The sequence below is a fragment of the Clytia hemisphaerica genome, unplaced genomic scaffold (genome assembly GCF_902728285.1).
Source record: "Clytia hemisphaerica strain Z4C2 unplaced genomic scaffold, Clytia hemisphaerica genome assembly, whole genome shotgun sequence".
Taxonomy (NCBI): Eukaryota; Metazoa; Cnidaria; class Hydrozoa; order Leptothecata; family Clytiidae; genus Clytia; species Clytia hemisphaerica.
In genome coordinates this window covers 1,800,587-1,822,144 of record NW_027103282.1, presented here as the reverse complement: position 1 = coordinate 1,822,144, position 21,558 = coordinate 1,800,587, and the positions used below count along the sequence as shown (strand labels likewise).

At 34.3% G+C, this 21,558-nt stretch overlaps 1 protein-coding gene across 1 annotated transcript; it reads left to right on the top strand.

Annotated features, from left to right (window-relative positions):
- The first annotated feature begins 161 nt into the window (after positions 1-161).
- LOC136804909 (uncharacterized protein KIAA0930 homolog) lies at positions 162-14,915 on the top strand. Its single transcript, XM_067061434.1, has 13 exons — positions 162-356; positions 8,132-8,295; positions 8,593-8,630; positions 8,782-8,920; positions 9,354-9,382; positions 10,152-10,224; positions 10,517-10,582; positions 11,231-11,305; positions 11,544-11,770; positions 11,978-12,078; positions 12,197-12,239; positions 13,571-13,641; positions 13,887-14,915. The coding sequence occupies exons 1-13, from the start codon at positions 275-277 to the stop codon at positions 13,937-13,939; spliced, it is 1,161 nt and encodes a 386-aa protein (XP_066917535.1). The 5' UTR covers positions 162-274; the 3' UTR covers positions 13,940-14,915.
- Positions 14,916-21,558: the final 6,643 nt, after the last annotated feature.

Here is a 21,558-nt window from a genome sequence, read left to right as displayed (position 1 = left end):
TAAGACTTTAATCGGCTACCGGGGCTTGCTCACCAAGCTAAACCCCCATTTACGGCGGGGGTCCATACAACGGGCCCTTACGCCTTGGGTCGTTACATCATTTTAGCGTCATATTAAAGTGCCAAGTCTTTGATTTGCTCAATATTACGAAACAACAGAGCAGCCGGAGCAGTGAGCGGTCAAAAAAAGTGCAAAGTTTGACCAAAAACCCAAAATATTGTCAACATTTCTGCCAGATATTGGGGTGTTTTACATTTGAATCATTGGTAAATAAATGGAAGGATTAAACAATACTCTGATATCTGAAATTGAAGAGATTTTGAAAAATCAAGATCACAGTAAAAAGCAAGATGAAGGTGGGTAAAAGCAAGCTACTGTAGTAGGCTTATTTATTTTTTTTTTTACATTATTTGAGAAATTTCCACAATTAGTCAGGAGTTTTTGCCTAATCAGGGAAGTATTTTACAATTTCACTGACTTTCCTAGTTAGTAGCCAGGGCCTCCTTGGTCTTTAATAATATTAGTTCGGATAGAATAGAAACATACAGCTGATCAAAACAACCAAACCTTCTTCTGTCAGCTATAAGCAAAAAGCTCGTACCCAAAAATTTTAAAAATGTCAAAAAATGAAGGTCTTCAAATCTCTCTAAAACCTATTTTTATGGGAAGCTATGGTATTTTGTAGCAAAAAGCAAAAAAAATAGAGCTTAAAACCTCGCTTTAGAAATTTTTTATCGCATTTTTTAGGTTTTTGTAAAATCGCAGGCCAAAATAGGAGAAAAAATCATCAAGTTTTGCATTTTCTTCTCATTGACTTCATTTTTAACCCCTACTTTTAACCATTTTTGAAATCTACATAAAATTTCCGACAATTTGATATATAACATGCATATGTTCCCGAAAAATCAACATAGGCTAAAATCTGAGCCTGCTGCTACGCCACGGTACTGAAAAACTGCTTTGGAATGATGTCCTTATTACAGGGTTTTTTTTTCAGGTATAGATTCAAAAAACTTACCAAAAGGCCTCTTTTGCAAGCTGAGTCAACTTTCTATAGGACTTGGACTGGTTAATCTATGATTTGAGGCTTTCAAATCCATTTTTTCACTGACTACCGTAGGATCATCTAATCTCGACATACGTCTTGCAATCTCGACATAGCTGTAGGCTGGTCTTCGAAATAAAAAATCAAACATAAACAAATAAATACCAAAGTTATCAATCAATCACTAAAATGTACTCTCTCTCTATCACGTCACAGATTGTTAATATAATATGAGAAATGTGAAGTGTTATTACTTATATTTGAAAAGAAAACTTTAACGATGTAGTAATCGCTAAAAACTAATTAGCATGCTTTCAACGAAGATGTCCAAATCACAATAACACAACATTTTGCACGCAAGGAATTTTTTACTAGACATTTTTACTGTGAACCGAAAATAATAAAAAGAACCCGGTTTCCTTTTGAATTTAATGTGACCGCCATACTGGCCATCACGGCGTGCAGCCTGTTAGCGCCTAGAGCGTGTGTTTTTATATATAAGGAAGGGGAAACCAGGCTAAGCGCGCGAATTATTTTTATCACGTGACTTGCCGAAGCGTAATAAAGTTGTAAAATTTTAATGATGGACACGAGAAAGTTACGAGGAAGTTTGCATGCGTTTCGTGTGTTGTGTAAAACTGCTTATAATTTGGCTGTTTTTTTAATTGGAATGATTGCAATGTTTACTGAACTTCTAGTTTGATGGATGAACTTGTTCGATAAGAAAGATACCAAGAATTTCATTCAAGGTTTGTTTTGATTATTTTACAGATCCGGTGTCGAGATTGCAAGACGTATGTCGAGATTAGACGATCCTACGGTATAGGTCAGAGTTTTTGTCACGCCGTGACGGAAAATTTTCAATAGCCTGTAAAAATCTATGAGAGTGGAATCAGGCCTTAATTTTCTCCATGAAACATCAACCATATAGTGTTAATCAGAAACCTAAAATAGAAATTCAAAAATCAACCCACAAGATTTTCTGTAGCCCTTTTTAGTTTTTGTCACGCCGTGACGGAAAATTTGGGCCTATGTCAAAATTCCCCTATCTTTTCGTCAATTGTACTTGAATTGAGATTTCTTTGCTTGAAAATTCTTCAAATAGGTAGAGTATATCAGAATATGCAAAAAAAGAGTCAAAAATGCAGAATTACAATGAACTAGAGGTCCTGCAAGGTGGATTTTCTCATTTTTGATCAAAATGTTTCGTAGTACGTAGACTAATTTTGGAAAAACCCGGTTTTTTTTTAGGATTTAGCTCATGTTTTAACTTTCTAAGTTTATTTTTCTCATTCTAGTATGTATTTCTGACAACTTTACATTAAAATTATAATATTTCTTACAAATTCAGGAAAATAATTACATATTTCTCATTTATGATTTTTAGCGTTTCATCACTTTTTTGGCCAAAAATGGGTCATTTTTAGGCCGAAATCCAAAAAAAACGGAATATTAACTTGAAAATAACCCTATGTTATATATCAGTGGAAGCGGAATTTTGAGTAGATTTTGAATATCCAAGTTTCATGTCCTGAAAAAGAACTCAACTCAAATTATTATGCTTTAACAGCTAAAAATAGACATGGGTACGAGCTTTTTGCTTATGGCTTGTCTTGCGTTTACCAGTGTGGCTCGAATCATTCAGATCCTTGGTTAGAAAAAGCTATACCTGTTTACTTTTTTCTTGCCAGATTCAACAAGCCATCAACCACAAGTGTTACGCGTAAGCCAAATCGCGTATTACGAACAACCTCTAAATTGCCGAGTACAGGAGAAAAAAAATCAAAATTCAAAATGGCGGCCAAGCCCACGCTGATAACTATAAAAAATCTTCATTTTTCAATCAGCTATTGCAGATCAATAAATCAATGAAATAATTTGAAATCCAAATAAATAAAATTATTCATCTAAAGTGAAGATTACATTTCAAAATAAAACGATTTCCAAACTAACCTAAATTCAGTGTCTGCCAACTAAAAATTTCTCTGCGGGGTCACTGGCAAAGAGTTACAACTTCAGACTTTAGATTCTCTAATTCTTGTATAGGCTGCAACTACACTGCCAAATGATCTGTATATATTACAAATACTTCCAAATGGGTCCATAAGTTAAGAAAATGAAATTATCATCTAGCACGGGGTTTTGTTTTTAAAAACAAACTTTAAAATAAAATTGTTAATGGACTTGTTACTTAAAATATCACTTACTTACATACTTTATTTATGATATAACACCCCTTTCTTAAATAAATGGCCTCTTAAAGTCTTTTATGTTTGCCGCAAGAAGGGAGAAAATTTGAATTTGACCCCCGGTTTTTTTCTCTCTTTTTCTAGCCATTTCCCGCGTGTTAGTGTAGACACAACTTTAATCCGGGGAAATGAAGCGTTTTCATTGGTCTAAAATCACGGATGGTCACGTGACCAGAATTTTTATCAAGGGAAATGCCGTGGCGGCAATGTTTTGCTTTAGTGAGATTGACCATTTTGTTGTTTTGATTTGAGCAGGCGAAATTTCTGTACAAACCAAAATATGGCTTTGTTGGAATACCGGTTGAAACGCTTGTGCAACCAACAAAATTAATACTGACATCAAAAAATTCAAACGACCTTTCCACTAGACACTTCTAAATTATCTGCCATTATGAAGATGTTCCGAAATTAACCAATCGGGTTTACAATCGGAATTCCTCTGGGAGTTAGCAAGTCGGGAAATGTAAAGTTACGTAATAGGTAATACATAATTTTTCCGGGGGTGAAACGTATAAAAAAATTGAAATGGTTTGTTTTTTTCTTCATTATATTTTTAAGTTTTCATTATCAAAATTCTAAAAATTCTAATTTGTAGACCATATTAGAAAATGGTTATATATTTTGCAAAATAAACACTTACAAAAGCTATTACTTATATACTATTTTTACCCCTGCTTTTTAAACAGCATCTTCTGTGGGCGTGATATCAGGCGGAGACAAAACGCCCTCATCGTAAGATTCTCGGGTCGCCTTATTGTTTGTTCCTTTTGTCGACTCTGTCGGTCCTATTGTTCATGCTAAATCCATACACGATGACGTCAATGTTTGGCGGCATACCTGAAAATAAAAAAAAAAAGATTATTATTATTTTTGCATGAATTACGCTACCTTATACGTCATTATAAAATTATACAAAACAAAAGTGAGTCTAGGCCGCCCGCCTAGAGAGCGTGGGCCCTAATATTTTTCTCTTGCGGTCTTCAGGGGAAAACGAAAGTGATATTCTTTGAAGGAAGAACTTGCCAAAATAAACCCTAGACAAAATGATGTATTTTGAGGTTGGGAATGGATCCTGCGAAGATGAAACAATTTTGACTAGGCGTTTTTTTGGCAAACTTAAAAACTCTAATTTTTTTCTTCCCTCAAGCTAAAAAGGTTACGGGTTTTGGGAAATCAAGGCAAAAATCAGCAAAAAGCTGGTGTTTTCTGTAAATCTGAGAATCGCGTTAATATCCTCACTGCTTATGTAGGTTTTAAAATCCACAAGTAATGAACCTGTTATAGCTTTATCTGAATAAATCTGGTTGAAAACCTTCTGTCAGGTTTCATTCCGTACGTTTTTTATCCACGTGGTGAACCAGTTTCTCCGATTTCCCAATTAATTAAAAATTGGAACTTTCCCGTGGGCGCGATTGGGCGTACCGCTATTGCGAAATATTTTTCGTGAAAATTTACCGTATTCTAACGCTAATATATTCTAGATAGGAAACAAATATTAAATTTGATTCTTTTTTTGTTCGTATTTCTAAATTTCACGATAAAAATAACTATTTACAAATTATTTTCTTTAACGGGCGTTGTATCGACATTGACATATTTATTGATGTCATAATCAATGCCGTGCATATTTTGTCAACATCCTTTTCATTGGATAAATACCACTAAAATATACAAGAGAAGTAAACATAAATTTATCCCCCACGAGCACGGCTTAGCTAAGCGCCTCTCTTATTAATTATCTAAGAATTGGAACAGGCAAAGATTACCGTGCGGGCTGATAGCGGACAAAGGTTATTTGAAGATATTTTCAGTTATAATCCAAGGTAGAACAAACATAGAAAGGGGTATTTTTTAGTGCTCTATACGATGATCAGTATTTTTTTTGAATTGTATGTTTAGATTTTTCTACCCAGCCCCGTTGCTATGTACGCGCGCCCTGTTGCTAAGACCTTTGGTTGAAATCGAAAGTGAAACCAAAATAATTTAGCGCACACTGCTGCTCGCGTAATATCAATAAAGTGAAAGGAGGTCCTGACTGATTAGGAAGCATTAAGTGGTTATCTTCTCAGTGGCGTATGATGACCGTTAATGACTGGCCCCCTAAAATTTTTAGGCACTAAAAATGATTTTTTGGCACCATCATGGATAACGAAAAGTCATATAACTTTATTTGTTTCAATCGTTAATTCTAAGGGTTGAATTTTTTCTTATCATTAGTTTTCTCTAAGGAAAGAAGGAATTTGATGGAAGCATTATTTTTTCTGTGATTATTGGATGATGAACGCGCCCTTCATTTGATTGGATACTTTTTAAACAATCGTACAGCAATTTTTTTGATTGGAAAAAATAAAACAATCAATAACAAAATATTCGGTGCTGTCACAAGTGTTTGTATATAAATAATAACAAAATAAAACAATCTAAAGATTTTCCAGAGGGCAAATTTTTAGATTTTAATCTATTTCTTCATGTTTGTCAATTCAGGGAGTATATATATACCATAGAAAAGCTCATGAAACCTGCCAACTTAATTTTGAGTGACCCTTGTTAAGGGTTATTAAAAACTTTTAAAATATTAACCATATACAGTGGGCCATTCCAGAATTTGTCTGTAACAGGGGGGGGGGACGACACAGGATTTCTGAGGGCAAAAGTTTTCACCAAAATTCGAAATTTCTAAGGGGAGAGAAGAAAATGTATAAATTTCCAAGGCAATTGAATTAAAAAAGGCAAAAAAGAGTGGAATTTCCGATGCATTTTGCAAAAGTACATGGATTTTTATCGGAATTTCCGACCACCACTGGAAAAGAAAAATTAGTTCTGAGGCTAGGAAAAATTAAAAAATACATGTCGTCCGATGGAGGGTGACAAAAATTTTCTGGAATGGCCCAGTACTTGATAACATCATCAGGTGGTTGGGCAAAAGATTTTATTTTCCATCAGAAAGGGCATGAAATTCTGAAAATTGAGGTGGCAGACATTGAAATAAGGGATAGAAAATGCATCGCAATTTTTTGGTAAGCATGATTTTCAATTTTTATCTTGTAAGTATATAATCCAAACTGCATCACAAATTCCAAAATGAGATATGCTAATTTGATCCCTGGGTGTGCATGCAACATACCTTGAAAATTTTCCTATCAAAAAGTTATGAGGGTTCAAATTTTTTTGATGACATCATCGCAAACCTTTCGGGGCAAAACAGAAAATAATTTGGAGCCAGTTGACAGTTAATGTTTTATATATGGATTCATATCAGAATTGGGTGCTCTTTCTGTTGGTTTTACCCAAACAACATTAAAAGCTTTAAAACATACCTAATATTCTAAATTGAGTTTCAAGATTTTCAAGGCAAATCTTTGCACTATTCTTGCAAGCAAGGAAACACAGTGAAAGTTCTTTTGTCAAACCTTGGGGAGAAATTTTGTCAAATTAGTTATTTTGCAAATGTCAAAAAAGAACTCCCATAGGAATTCCGATACAAAGCCCGATTGGTTAATTTCAGAACAGCTTAATTTTCTTTATGTTGATGCCCCCACCAGACTGGTTACCAAAAAGGATAGGATAGGATAGGATTTCGAATGCGAATGATCTTTGGCAAACGGCTAGAATAAACACAAAAATCAAGTGTTACAATCACTAACATAAAATAACCTAAGCTAAGCAAATATATACAGGCAATTGGTGTGGTAGACGAAAATCCAAACAAAATCTCAAAAACACCTGGGTGAGAAACTGAAAATGTAGAAATCCTAAAAAATAGGCAAGAAATAAGTAGGCAGAAAAATAAAGGCTAAGAGCAGACAGTGATAGTTATAGAGAGGCTATATACAAAACCAAAATCCAAAAAATGCTTACTAAAATTACTGTCTAAAAACCACTAGACGGTACCACCCAACACGTCAGTTTACATGCACACACAGCAGCTACTTTACAAAAATGATTTCATCATCAAGTTAAAATGTTGTCAAAAAACTACAGAAAAAACTTTAATTCCCCAAGAGATCCGTAACCAATAGAGATGCTAAGGAATCAATAGGATAGACAATAAAAAGACAAAAGTACAAAGAAACCAAAACGCGAGATAATGAGACCCAATGCTCAAGGGACTATACGAAGACTGGCAAAATTAGCGATATCCTAATTAAAAATAAATATAAAACAATTGAAAGGGAATGCCAATATGTTACGTCCTATGTGCTGCCTACACACGGCTACAAACGTTTGGACGGACAAAAGGTTCAAGGTTTGTTTATCAAAAAAGGTTGTTTGCCAGTCTTTGGGATTTGCAAATCTCAAAATTAAGTTATCGGGTTTCATGAACAGCCCTTGAGGTTTGAAGACAATAGATTCTTTCTTTGAAATGTTCCTAGATTCTGTTGATTACCGTGAAGTCGGGTAACTTGCATCAGTGGAGGGAAACTTGCATAGCCATCAAATGACTGACCAATCAAAGCAGCAAAATTTCAAAACAAATGAACTACGCAGCTCCGCTCGCAGCTCTACTCTACCATTTTTGTTTTGATTTAACTTTATATTTTAATGACCAGCCAGGTTATTCATTTGAGGGCTATGCATGTTAGCCTCCACTGATGCAAGTTACCCGATCTCACAGTATGCTACAGAGCTAATTAATTCTGGCAATGTTTCCAAAAAAGTTTAGAAATTATCTCGAATCGAACAACTCAAGTAGTATGGCAAAAAGGTCTAATTCAATCTAAAATCTCAGTCTACCTTTTTCTCTGAAATCTTAAAATGTGAAAACTTCTCAAATCAGTGCAAATCAAATTTTTATTCAATTTGTTTTTGAGAAAATCTGATCATTTAAATCTTTTAGATGGTTTTGTAATGGTTGCAAAAGAAGGTGTTTGGCCAGGATTGTTTGGTGAGTTTTTTATGGGAGTGTCAGTGGAAGAAAATGAAAATTGTGAAGCTCAAGATACCTCTGACGATGACATGTTGTTCTATGTACAAAATAAACCACACTCTTCAGACAATGAGGTAACTACATTGATAAGATTCTTTTATTATTATTTCTTATATTATTTTTTTACCCTTTGTAAAGAACATTTTACAGCACACTTATTTTGATGCCATATCCTACCGATAGCAAAAAAGTTTTAGTGCCAGTTACCTGTAGTTCTTGTACCGGTAGGAATTTATGTGTATTGGAAATTGCTTGGGATGACACATTTTACAGCACACTCATTTTGATGTCATATCCTTTAAATTGTTTTGAAAGGTCTGGGTTCTTACTACACATTGCGTGTCAAATTTTCTTTTTTTGTTCATTTCCAGATTAAAGTTTACAGAAAAACATCCAAGAATCTCCCAGGGTAGGAATAATCTCTGATTTATTATCTACCAGCAAAAGTCATAGTGCTTTGCTTTTACAATGCAAAATGATTTCCATATAATTTTGAAGTTTTCACTGCATTTATAATGAATTATAATCTTATTCTCAAAGTTGTAATTTGAATTTTTTAGTCTTGGCGATCCTCATGTAAATTGGGAAGAGAGTGTTTACTTGAATCTCATAATGCATGGATTTGAATTTACATTAACTTGCGCAATCTGTGTTCGTTTACCAAGTCAAGACTTAAAAGTGTTAAGTAAAACCGTATTGGTAAGTATAGATATTTTTTAACCACATAATACTTCATAAAAGCAACCAATGTTTGGAACCTATTTATCTATCTTTGCCTCAAATTTGTATTTATAATGCTTTCCTTATTCTAACTATATTTGGAATTTTAAATAAATCCTCTGCAAAATAACTCCAATAATAAGTTTTCTCAAAGTTTGAATTTGGGTAAGCAAAATTGGCTATTTTCCTTTCTCTCCCTCAGTCATGAGAAAGAAATTAAAAAAAAGATTTTCTGCCCTGCTTATCCTTATTGGGAAATTAAAATTGGTCAATTAAAATATTTAAATGTTCAAACCAGTGCAGAGCCCTACCAGCTCTAAGTCCAAACTATTATTAAAATGTTTATTGAGATAAACGCACAATACGTGATAAAAGATATCCTAACGCTGAATTTAACTTTCTTTATTTGTAGACTGTCCATGCATCTCATCATATGAGAAGGTATATTATTAGTTACACGGTCTTCTCGAGGTGGGATACGGGATATACAGGGTCAGTAAAAACCGTATTGGTGGCGAGGCTTGCCGAGATTTATCCCGTTGAAGTCCCCTTGCATGTGTTCCAAAAGCACGAAAAATTTTCAGAACTCTCCAAGCAGATACTTACAATAAAGAGCAAACTGTAAAAGCGGGATATGTGAAAGTGACATTTTATAGCATCGCAATTGAAGAAAGTCTTGCTCAATCCAAACAAAGAAAAGTAAAAATCAAAATAACTTAAAGATTTTCTGCATCCTATTGACACAAACATTGTCAATCACTGATTTCCTCTTTTTTTATTTTTTCTGTTTTTTCAAAACAAAACATTCGAATTTTGACCAAAACATTTGAAAGCGCATTCATCAATATGCAATGTCTTCTTTTTTTTCTCAATCGAATGCGAGGAAGACAGATACGGTTTATATCCCACCTCCACGTGATGTCTTTCGACCAATGAAATCGCGAGAATCTTACTGATGCGGGATAATATTATATATATTATGATATTGTTTTCCTATTTTTTGCCAAATTTTCATAAAATGATGACAAATTTTAGCTATAAATCACAGCTTTTTTACCTCTTTTTTTCTGCCTCCCTAAAATTGTCCATTTGACCAATTGCACTCACATCGTCTTTTGATTGTAAAAATCAAAATTGTTTTTGTGTGGCCATGCTTCAAATAGTTTGACATTACTTTTTAAAAACTTAATTTTTGTACTGTTTATTTTAGAATGGATAGCAAGGGAGAAAGTTCTGATCAATCTTACCCGAACATTTTTTTCATTATTGACAGCTATGACGAGGTTAGATAATTTTCCCAATTAATGGTGATATATCTATGTATTGGACTTACATGTCAGGTTATTTTTGAACAATGTTGATTTGGTTCTTATTTCCATTATACTGATTGGAATAGCCATGTCCCACAATTTACATGCTCAAACTCTTACAAGCCTAACCAATCAAATAGAGGGAATTTTTATTTAAATTGCTTTAGTTTTTGATATCAATTGCTTAGTACCAACTGAATACCTCAAATATTTCTCAGTGAAAATTATTACTTCATTTAGTTTTATCAACCTCACTCATTTTCAGGTATTTGAATCACTAAGCTTACAAGAAAATGAAATTGTTTGTGTAGAGCTAACTGCAAAAAATAAGGTATGCTTTTTAAATACGCACTTATTCTCCAATCCAATATCATAGACGTCTCATTGTAAAGCTGGGAGCAAACCGTCAAACATGGTTCTTCAAACATTTGAGCTTTGTTGTTGAATGGTTTGCGCAGCATTTTCCAACATTGTCTCAAACATTTATTTTGTTACATTACAATGCCTTCTTTCTTTTGTTTACTTTTCAAATCACGCGTTCGAAATCATATTTAATGTTAGATTAGCAATGCAATGTCTTCCTTCTAGGGAAACCCCGAGTTGAATGTTTGAAAAAAATTATGAACTTGTTCAAACATTGTTTCAAACATATTTTTGGATCTTTTTGTTGAAAAGACACGAATTTTGACCCCGCAAACCGTCCAACATCGATTTCAAACATGAAACGTCACAATGTTTGAAGAACGATGTTTGACGGTTTGCTCCCAGCTTAACCATTTCTGTTAGCTGATTTGTTAATTTTTCCCAACCATTTGGACCTTTTTAGGATCCTCTAGGTTTATTGACTTTTTAGTTTGCTCTAAAAAGCCTGATTGCTGGTTTCCCTATAGTTCAATGCCCAACCCTTGTTCGGTAGTTTGGTCCCCCATTTATTAGGCAACATATAGTAAAACTTGCTTTTATTCCTGTTCTTTTGAAGGAGTCTGGAAATGAATCTGTCATATTTCTTGGATCCGTCAAACATGAAGCACTGGTAAATGTCTATGATGCCAAGGTATAAGATTGTTCATAAAAATTTACAAGAATTTTTAATTTTAAAAGTTTTTTTAAGCTGAAATTCTGGAATTTGCTTTTTTGAATTTTTGGGATCCCTACGACCTCTAACAAATTTGATTGACATTTTTTTGAGTTTTTGGAGTTTCTGGACATATCCATTATATACACAACTCTTTTTTCTTTCCTCAAAGAGCCACCAAAAGTATCAATATATTTATCTTATTCCTAACGTTTAGACATCAATAGGAACAAAAATGGCTCAGAAAATGTCTTGGATGTCAGCACCAAATGATCATTTTGAGTATATCCGTATGCGTGGGCCTCATGGGAAAGGATATGCTGAAATGCGGATTGGGGTTATGAAAAGTAACCTAGTAGAGCATAATAAAATCAATAAAAATAGAAGAATAACAGAAATAAAAGATTTAAAAGAAACAAATGAACGACCAGATCCTCCCCAAAGGTTAGTATTAAATAAAAACGTTTACTGAAACATATAACATCTTCTGAAAATACCAGTGTTAATGAATTTTTCAAACTGGGGGTGCAGAGCGTTTTGAAAAGAGTTTTGCTGCCTTTTTCATAATTTTATCAGAGAATGACTGAGATGACAGGGTTCATCTGGGAGAGTTTATCTACAAATTGATTATTGCTGGAATTTTCATTTTAGGCCACCTTGTAACTGCTTCACAAATGAATCAATATACAATCCAACAACTGCATACCCTGACTCCTGTCCTAAATGTGGACAATCAGCAACATCAAATTATGGTTTGTTTTGAGCGTTGAATCTTAATCACATATACTCTTTTCTATGTACCTTTTTTATGAATCTGTTCTCAAATATTGTATTCATTGTTAAAATAATAATCCTTTATGTAATTCTTAGGTCTACCAAAAATTTGGTCTAGCACAGTTAAATGGTTCCAAAAGTAAGTTTTTAAATAATTTGAATTATGGTTTACACTCAAAGGGCCGGCGATTTGCACAATTACTTCGCCGCTGCGCAGCCTTTCGCAAGATATAGTTTTTTCTTATTCAAAATTTTTACTTTCGCGACTTCGGCGCAGCGGCAAAACCCAACGCGCAGCGCACCCTTTCGCATGACATAAACCTATTTATTCTTTAAAATGTCTACCTTTGCGGCTTCGGCGCAACGGCGAAACATATTACGCAGTGCAACCTTTCGCTTGATTACACTTTCTTTTCTGACGACATTTGACCTGACGTCACTTTCATTCTCAGAAACTCTGTATGAGCTTCAGTTGCTGTTAACAAAGATTTGTGCTGCGCGATATGTTTCGCCGCTGCGCCGAATCCGCGAAGGTCATTTCAGGACACAAAATAACTCTTTATAAACGCGAAAGACTTGCGCTGCGCAATATCTTTCGCCGTAGCGCCGAAGCTGTGAAGGCCATTTCTGATGTAAAACTAATCATATAAAATGATATTTTAGCATGGATAATACTGCTTCGCGACTTCGGCGCAGCGGCGAAATATATTGTGCAGCGCAAGTTTTTGCATGATTACACTTCCTGTGACAACATTTGAACTGGATATAAAATAAATCATAACATATGCGAAAGGACTTGCGCTGCGCAATATGTTTCACCGCTGCGCCGAAGCAGTCACGAAAGCTGTTCCAGACATAAAATAACTTATACCATATGCGAAAGACTCCCGCTGCGCAACATCCTTCGCCGCTGCGCCGAAGTCGCGAAGGTCATTTCAGACTTAGAATAGCCCCCATCACACGCGAAAAGCTTGCACACGTAAAATATGTGCGCTAACTGCGTAAGCCACGCGCAGCGCCGAAGTAAGTGTGCAAATCGTCGCCCCACTCTTTACACTTTGTAAATAATTTTTCAAACTTTTGCAAAACTGAAATGAAACTTGAGCATATTTTGCAATTTTCAGCTTCTTTTTTGAGAGTGGATGTCTTTGAATTTTTTAATAAAGCTCTGTTTGCAAGTAGACTGCTTGATTTTTCAACCTTGAGAAAGTTCTACGTGTGAAAGTTTATACACCCAAAGTATGTTGTTTGTTGAATAGTTAGATTTCCTTGATACATATAATCCAGCATCTGTTACTTTCAACTGCCTTGTTTTATTTTGGTCGGGCAAAGTCAGTGTCGTATACGTGGCTAAACTCCTTAATCCTCATCTACTGGTATAGGACCATGAAGAATTAGTGATGCCATAGATGCCACAAATTGATACAAAAACATTAACATACAATTATTAAAAGAAACCTTTATTTTTAGAAAACCAACAGCACCGATTCTAAGTCCTTATCTTACATACGTCACTTTGCCATGGAGTAGAATAATAAAAGGTATGGAAGTTTGAAAAGCATAATGTACTATGTAAATAAAGGGAAATCTATTACAAAAAGGAAATTTCTTTCTGTAACAATCCCCCTATTTTTGGAATATTGCAAATCGAACTGGCAATAACTTGCAGAGATCCTTTGATTTATTGTGAATACTTTAAAATATATATTACCGGCACTCACCAATAATTGCTGTGACAAAAACCTAAGTGATATTATTTTATACTTAATTTAATATTTTTCTTTAGATGTTCTTCAAGTGAAGCAGACTCCATTATTTTCCAAAGACCCAAGGAGATGATTAGAGTTGAAATAAATTCAGTTTCAGTTTTTTTATTGTATTTTGTACTTATTTTTTAAAAAGAATTGTAAATATTCAGAAACAATTATAAATAATAATAATAATAATTGGGTATTATAAAGTTTTAAGTAGCTCTCTAACAACGCATAACATCATTCTAAATTTATATTATCATTATCTTTCATAACAATATTAGTCAATGTTATAATATGTTATGTATCTATGTTTAAAGCAGGGTTTAGTTTCCTAGAACAGCGTAACCATCAAAGCAGAATCTGCTCTTAGAATGGTGAATATCAAGGGCTCAAAATTTAGACTTGCTGGGTTGGGTATTATTTTTCTGAAGCAATCAAAACACTATAACTCTAAATATTTTTTTCTTAACCTATTATAGCTTCTTAGCTTCAAATTTCCAAATAGTACTTAATCTGAAATGCATGTTGTTGTTTGTCCTTTTCAACTTTGTTATTTTATTTGGGCCAGTCAAAGTCAGAGTTTTTCGGTGATGGTACTCCTTAACTTGACCTACTGGTACAGGACCGTGAAAACCAGGTGAATCCACAGATGTTAGTGGTACACTCAATGGTTAAAAGATGAAACAACTTTTAAACTCGTAAAACTGTGCAGCAAAATGTTTGAAGTTTATTGTGGCTCGGATGACGAGAATTAGCCAAACATAATTATCTCATGATCATAGCCAGGATTAACTTTCAGTATTCTGCTCTGGTAATTGAGTTCAAGTTTATTTAGATAATGAATGATAAATTTTCATTTTATTGCCTACTATATATATTATGACGAGCTTTAAATTTTAGGTATTAGAAAAAATATTTTTTTGCTGATATTATTTTTTTATTTTAGTTGTAATAAGTGATCAGATATTTACAATTACGATAATACAGGGGGCCTTTCTCAGTCATTCTGTTACAAATCAAACTGTAACCCTAATAGAATAAACAATATTTTTGGATGTTGATTTTTAGAGTTCTGTTTTCTGTTTTTCTTTAACTTCCAGCCCCAGTTTTCATACCCTCGATCATTAGATTTTGCATAGTTACATTCGAAACAACCTTCTAATTACATGTTTGTCTTCCTTTAAATTAGTGAATAAAAAACAACAACAAAAGTAAAAATAAATTTGGAACAATGGATGAGTATGAGGATTTCAGTCGAGAGGAGATCATCCATTTTTGTGAACGTTTACAAAAGAAATTGAAAAAGTATGAAAAGAAATTATCAGGTTTGTATAAACCTTTTTTACCACTGCTTATCTCATTTTACTGATACCAGGATTTGATGGCTTAATAACTGCATGTGTAAAAATGTGAATTTTTGCCAAATACTATTTTGCATTGTAAAGTTGAAGAACAAACTTCGAATACCATAACTTTTTCAAGTCTAAATTTATTTGGAGTAAGTCCAAAACTATGTCAAAAATTCACTTGAAATAATAATTTGACAATTTGTTGAAATATACTGGTTATGAGCTTGGCTTATAAAACCAAAAATTGAATGCTTTCTCTGTATACAGTATACAGTAAGCTCTGGTATTCTTACTTTCCCACTTTTTATTTGACTTTGCGTGATCCCTCAACATTATCCATAAAAGGTTATTGTTAATATTTTTTCTACTGAATAGCACTTTTTTTGCTTACGTACAAAATTTCACTATTCTAGATCTTGTCAGTGCATACAAAGATTTGGCAGAAGAAAAGAAGTTATTGGAAACTCATTGAAAGCTGTGAAGAAGACAAAGATGATGATAAAACATTTCTTCAAAAGTCAAAAGATTTCATTACAAAGAGGTACTTTGTGTCACACAGAATTTCAGAATACATACATACATTATTATTGTTATAGAGATTGTGTCTATTTTGTCTTCAATGTAACTAGAAAACTATTTGCTACCACACCCAATCAAACAAAAAACAGATTTTCGGAAAACTAATAAACTTACAGTAGCGAATAAACGTACAGGGTCGAAAATGGAGGCATGCAAACCTAATTGAAGGATCTTTTCAATGAGGTTAGGGGGTAAATACTGGATTGTATCTTTCTTTTCGCTGTTCTGAATCATACCTTTTTTTTCGCTGTTCTGGATCGTACCTTTCTTTTCGCTTTTTAGGATCATAACTTTCTTTTTGCTTTTTAGAGTCATAATTTGTTTTTCGTTTAACAGGATCGTAATATTTTTTATGTTCTTCTTTTCGTTTTGATTTTTTTACCCTTTTGTCAATTTTTTTGAACATATCATCAAGTTTGCTTTTTTTATTGCTTTGATCGCAAAGACCTGCATAACTGGTTATATTTCGTTTTCGGCTAGGATATTCTTTTTTGGTCTCAATATTCTCACTGACTTTCGTTGAAGCGTCAGCTTTTTTGTCATTAGTTTTAGCTGATTGAAGAATATCAGTATCAATTGCAAAATCAATTTCTTCTGAATTAAGTTTTTTGTAAAAAGCAAAGAACCATCCTCCTGTATTTTCTGCGAACAATTCATTTATATTTTGATATAATATTTTGTCAGGATTTAAATCATCAATGTAAACCCATTTGTTTTCAATAAAAATTGCACACGCAAAATGGAAACCGCAACTCCTTACAATGGCATGTAATTTATAGTTAATTTCTTTCACTGAAATCTGCTCAAAAAATCTGCAATTGTTTAGGCATAATGGAGTGGAAAATTCTATCAAGAGAAAACTTGGAAGATCAAAAGCTTAAACCTGTGCCGGTATATTGACAGAGCAAGTATCGCAATTTATTACTGAACTTGGATTAAGAAGAGAATTCAATACACAGTTTGGCCATGAACTTGCATCAATCATTATCTCTGGATACATAATTTCTGAAAGGATACTAACAATGTTACCTGTTTCTCTACGTTCTTTTTCACAACCGCAACTATTACATGTACCTTGAATTACGGAGCTCACTTCAAAAAACATGTTTCTCTCTTTCTGATAAGTTCTTGAAAATGTTACTTCCAAAAATCTCTTGAAACTCTGCGTCACTATTTCTTTTTGTAAACGTACTACAATTTTCAATGATCCTTGACCATAATGGTTCTCTAATTTCATCCAGCAGTCGAAAAGCATTACTTTTAACATCGTCATTTTCAAATGGAATTTCCATTGATCCACTTATTTGAAGCAAATTAAAAAAGTCACTTGATTCTTCAAATGATATTTTGGCTTTTATTTCTGGGAGAAACAAGTGATAACAAATTTCAAGAAAACAGTCAACAGCACAAGAAAAAGTACGTCCACCAGTTGATCTGCTAGAATTTCGGAAATGCACAACATTCAATGCAGTGTCTAAATCAATTAAAAAGTCCTCCTCTTCCATTTCTTTAACTTTAATTCCTTGTACTTTCAATCAGCTTGAGGTGCTTACTCAAACTGGGTTTGACAGTGTTTAACCCAACTGGAGGTGCTTACTCACAGCTGGCAGTTGACCGTGCTTCGATCAAACTGTTCGGCCAAAAAATTAGTCAATCTGAATGTCAAAGACAGGAGACAGATTGTATAATTTGACTGTCAGCAAATTCACTGGTTTATATGTCAATTTTTGAAAAAAGTAATGCAATTTGACTGCAAGAGACCTTAAGAGACCAATCAAATCACGCTATTTTCGCCTAATTATTATAGAGATCAGTGATTTTTTACCGTCATTACATGGCGTTCTAAAAGCTGTAAAAGATCCTCTCAAAAAACATGAAAAAATGTCCGCCGCGCATGCCAAAAAAGAACCACTATATTAAAGCTAACCGGGCAACAAACTTTACGGAGCATAATATTAGCCGGAACATACAATACGAACAAACGCGCGCGCGCAAAAATTCGAGATTCCTGTCCAATATCCTTGCGTGAAGCTATGAAGGCCTCCTCACTCGCTGCGCTCGTTGCGGGGGCAATTAGGTGTTAACTTGCATAATTCATCGACCCCCCAAAGGGTTATCACTATCAAATGTCATGCTTTTATCATTACATTTTTATGCTCAGACTTAATTATAGAATTTTTTTTTTTACGTTTTTTTTCTTTCAGTAAACAACCAGTAGTGCCACCACAACCACCTGAAAACAATGATGCTGAAAGCGGAGAAAGCGCTGAAAAGAAATTAGATGTTGTTACCAAAGCGTTCCAAACTTTAACAGAGAAGAAATCTAAGATGGAAGCTTCTTTTCAAGCTGATAAGAAAAAATCTTGTGGTTAGTTTTTCAAATGTTTAAAAAGAATCGTACCCTAAACACATTCCATATTAGTATCTCAATCGCTCGGACTGGCTTAGTTCCAAGCATATGCCATGTTAAAATCTAATTGAGTCAGCTCTTACCAAAGCAATTGAATTTTGATATCTCTGTATTTTTTCAGGTAGAGCATAATAAGACCGTCACAAAATTTGAAGATGATGTTGCAATGTTAACTATACAACTGGAAAGGGTAATTTTGTATAGCCTTATACCTATTTACTTTTATTGCAAGTAAAACTAATATGCTTTTTCTGAAAAGGAAAATTTTTTAAGGCCTTTGCTCATTTGGTCAAAACCTGAGAACAAATAATTTTAAGAACTTAATCCCAACAGATCCCAATCTTAGTTTTAAAAACTGGCTTAGAAAAAGCTTATGATTTTAACTTTTAGATAAACCAGCCGAGGCTGGAAGGTCAGCCAATAGAGCTTAGCTAGATAGCTTTAATAAGTGGGTTAACAGATGTAAGAGATGTACTGAAACAGAGTAGACTAAAAATGTTGAATAATGTACAAAGTGTGAAACATTTGATAACTTGATTTAAAATTATTTAAAACAAGCCTGACAGCTCCTCCCAAAAAATTTTTTTCTTCGAAAAGTGAACTAATTCATATTTTGAACAATGTTATTCTACATCTCTGTACAAAAAATCAGGAAAATCTAAAAAACCCTTTTTTTGGGCATTTTTGGGCCCAAATTGGCCCTAAAAATTTTTTTTTTTCGAAAATCGGGCTCCGTCAAATTTTGGCCACCACCATTTTGCACCTTTGTACCAAAAATCAAAAAAATTCCTATGATTCAATCCCAAGAAAAGTTGGTAACAGACGAACAGACGGAGGGAGGACGAACGAACACAGGTTAATTTATATCACAAAAAGGTGACTGATCATTGTCCTACTTTGCACTTGAAGCAAAATGAAGGAAAAGGCTCAACCATCGCTTCAAACCCAAAATGAAATTAAACGCCTTCGCAGAGAAATCGACGCATGCGAAGGAATTATAAAAAGTAGTCGTGACTTTGAGGATCACCTTAAGAAACAGCTTGAAGATAAGGACGCAGATCTCCAACTCCTGAAAAATGATTTGAAAGCTGACCCCGGCCTGCATACACTCGAGTTTGCTGAAAAGAAATTCGAACGAAAGCTTGACGAATTCAAGGACAGTATCCTGTCAACAATAAAGAACGAATGCCAACAAGCTATGAAATCGTATTCAGAAGCCACAAAATCTGGTCTCCCTCAACAACCGACGAGTGACACGAGCGGAATCAAACTTGCTATTAAACAAGCCAGAGACGAAGAGATCGCTCTTGAGATGGAGAAAAGGAGAAGAGCCACGAACATCATCGTTCACGGAATAAAAGAAGAAGAACAGGTATGCGATAATAGTGACAAAAATATCATACTAGGGACTGTGAATGGGCTGATCAATTAGTTAAGGATTTACATGTTTCTTCTAAGATCAAAAAAATATTTAGAATAGGTAAGAAACCAAATCGTCCACTGTTAATTTGCCTCGATAGTGAAGATGATAAACTTAAGATCATGGGAAATCTCCCATCACTTAAAGGTAACGATACTTATAAAGGCATAAGTATCACAGAAGATCTATGTAGGTCCCAACGTGAAAAGTATAAAGAGCTATCACAACAGGCGAAAGACCTAAATGATGACCTAGAAACCGATGAATTTATTTATCGGGTTCGAGGATCGTCAAAAAACGGCTTCGACATAAAGAAGGTGTACAACAAAACACAAAAAACGATACAACAACCCTATCAATCAATAAAACCGATCGATAACGATAACGACAGCTTGAATGAAAACCCACCTAACAAAAACGATTCAAAAAAAAACACAACCACAACAATTAGTGAACTTACTATCATCTACACAAATGCAGACCAAATGACATCTAAGAAGAAAAATGAACTTTTAAAGCACGTTGCTGCTGAACAACCTCATATAATTGCGATCACCGAAGTCAACACCAAACGGATCTCTGAGAGAAAAGATCAAGACTACTCAATTGAGAATTATTCTACACCATATAAAACTAACATAGGAATACAAAAAAAGAGAGGAATCATCATTCTAGTCCACAAGTCTATTGATCACCTCATCCTACAAATACAAACGAAAGTTGAATTTGAAGAGACTTGTCTATTAGAAATTGCAATGGAGAACAAAGACACCATGTTACTCGGATGTCTTTATAGAAGCCCGACAAAAACTGAAACAAATATCTTCGATGAAAATAACAAGAACATGAATAAGCTCATAAAAGATCTCTGCCTAAATCCGAAATACACTCATATATGTCTTATAGGTGACTTTAACTATAATAAAAATCGATTGGGTCCATTGGTCCTCACCTTGTGAAGAAGATAGCGACGAGGAGAAATTCCTTGATGCTTTAAGAGACTGTTTTTTATACCAACATGTCCTTGAGCCGACACGGCGACGAGGGCACCGACAAACCATCAATACTCGATCTCATCCTTACAGGGGAAGAAAATCAAATTTCCGAGATAAAATACCTTGCCCCACTCCATCTCAGTGATCACAGTGTCCTCTCCTTTAAATTCTATGGTTATTTCACAATTAAAAATGAGCTTGATAGATATCAATACAGCAAAGCCAACTACCAGTTTATGAGATCTCATCTAAGCCATATCAATTGGTCTATCGAATTCATCCAAAAGTCGATTGAATTAGATGTGAATGAGAGCTGGGACCTATTCCTAAAACAAATGATCGAGCTCCGAAACCTCTATGTGCCACTTACCCACAATAAGAACAACCTGTCAAATCAAAGAAGGAAAGGGAAACATCCCTTAGATCCAAAAATTTGTCAGATAATTAAAGAGAAGCGTAAGGCGCATAGAAAATGGATCATCTCACTTCAAAATGACGACACTGAGAGACGTAGAAGGGAGTACGTAAGATGGCGCAACGCCGCTAATAGAGCCCTGACTCGCCCCAAGAGAGAGTTCGAAAAAAAGATCAGCAAACAATCAAAAACAAATCCAAAAAGATTCTGGAAATATGTACGCAGCAATCTGAAAGCAAGAACGGGAATACATCCTCTCCTCGAAAACCCTAATAATGAAAAATTCGATCAAATATGATGATAAAAGTAAAGCCAACATACTCCAGAGCCAATTCTGTAGTGTCTTTACACGTGAGCCACTTGAACAACTCCCTGAATTCCATTCCAGGACGGATAAAGAAGTAGAGATAAATATACTAACTGAAACTATTAAAAAGGAGCTCAAGGCGTTAAATCCAAACAAATCCATGGGGCCAGATGAACTTCACCCAAGGATGCTCAAGGAGCTCGCTGATATATTGCAGAACCGCTCTTCC

Coding starts and splice junctions, on each gene's coding strand:
- LOC136804909 (XM_067061434.1), top strand. CDS start 275: ATGGAAGGATTAAACAATACTCTGATATCTGAAATTGAAGAGATTTTG. Junction 357..8,131: donor CAGTAAAAAGCAAGATGAAG/GTGGGTAAAAGC, acceptor TAAATCTTTTAG/ATGGTTTTGTAATGGTTGCA. Junction 8,631..8,781: donor ACATCCAAGAATCTCCCAGG/GTAGGAATAATC, acceptor TGAATTTTTTAG/TCTTGGCGATCCTCATGTAA.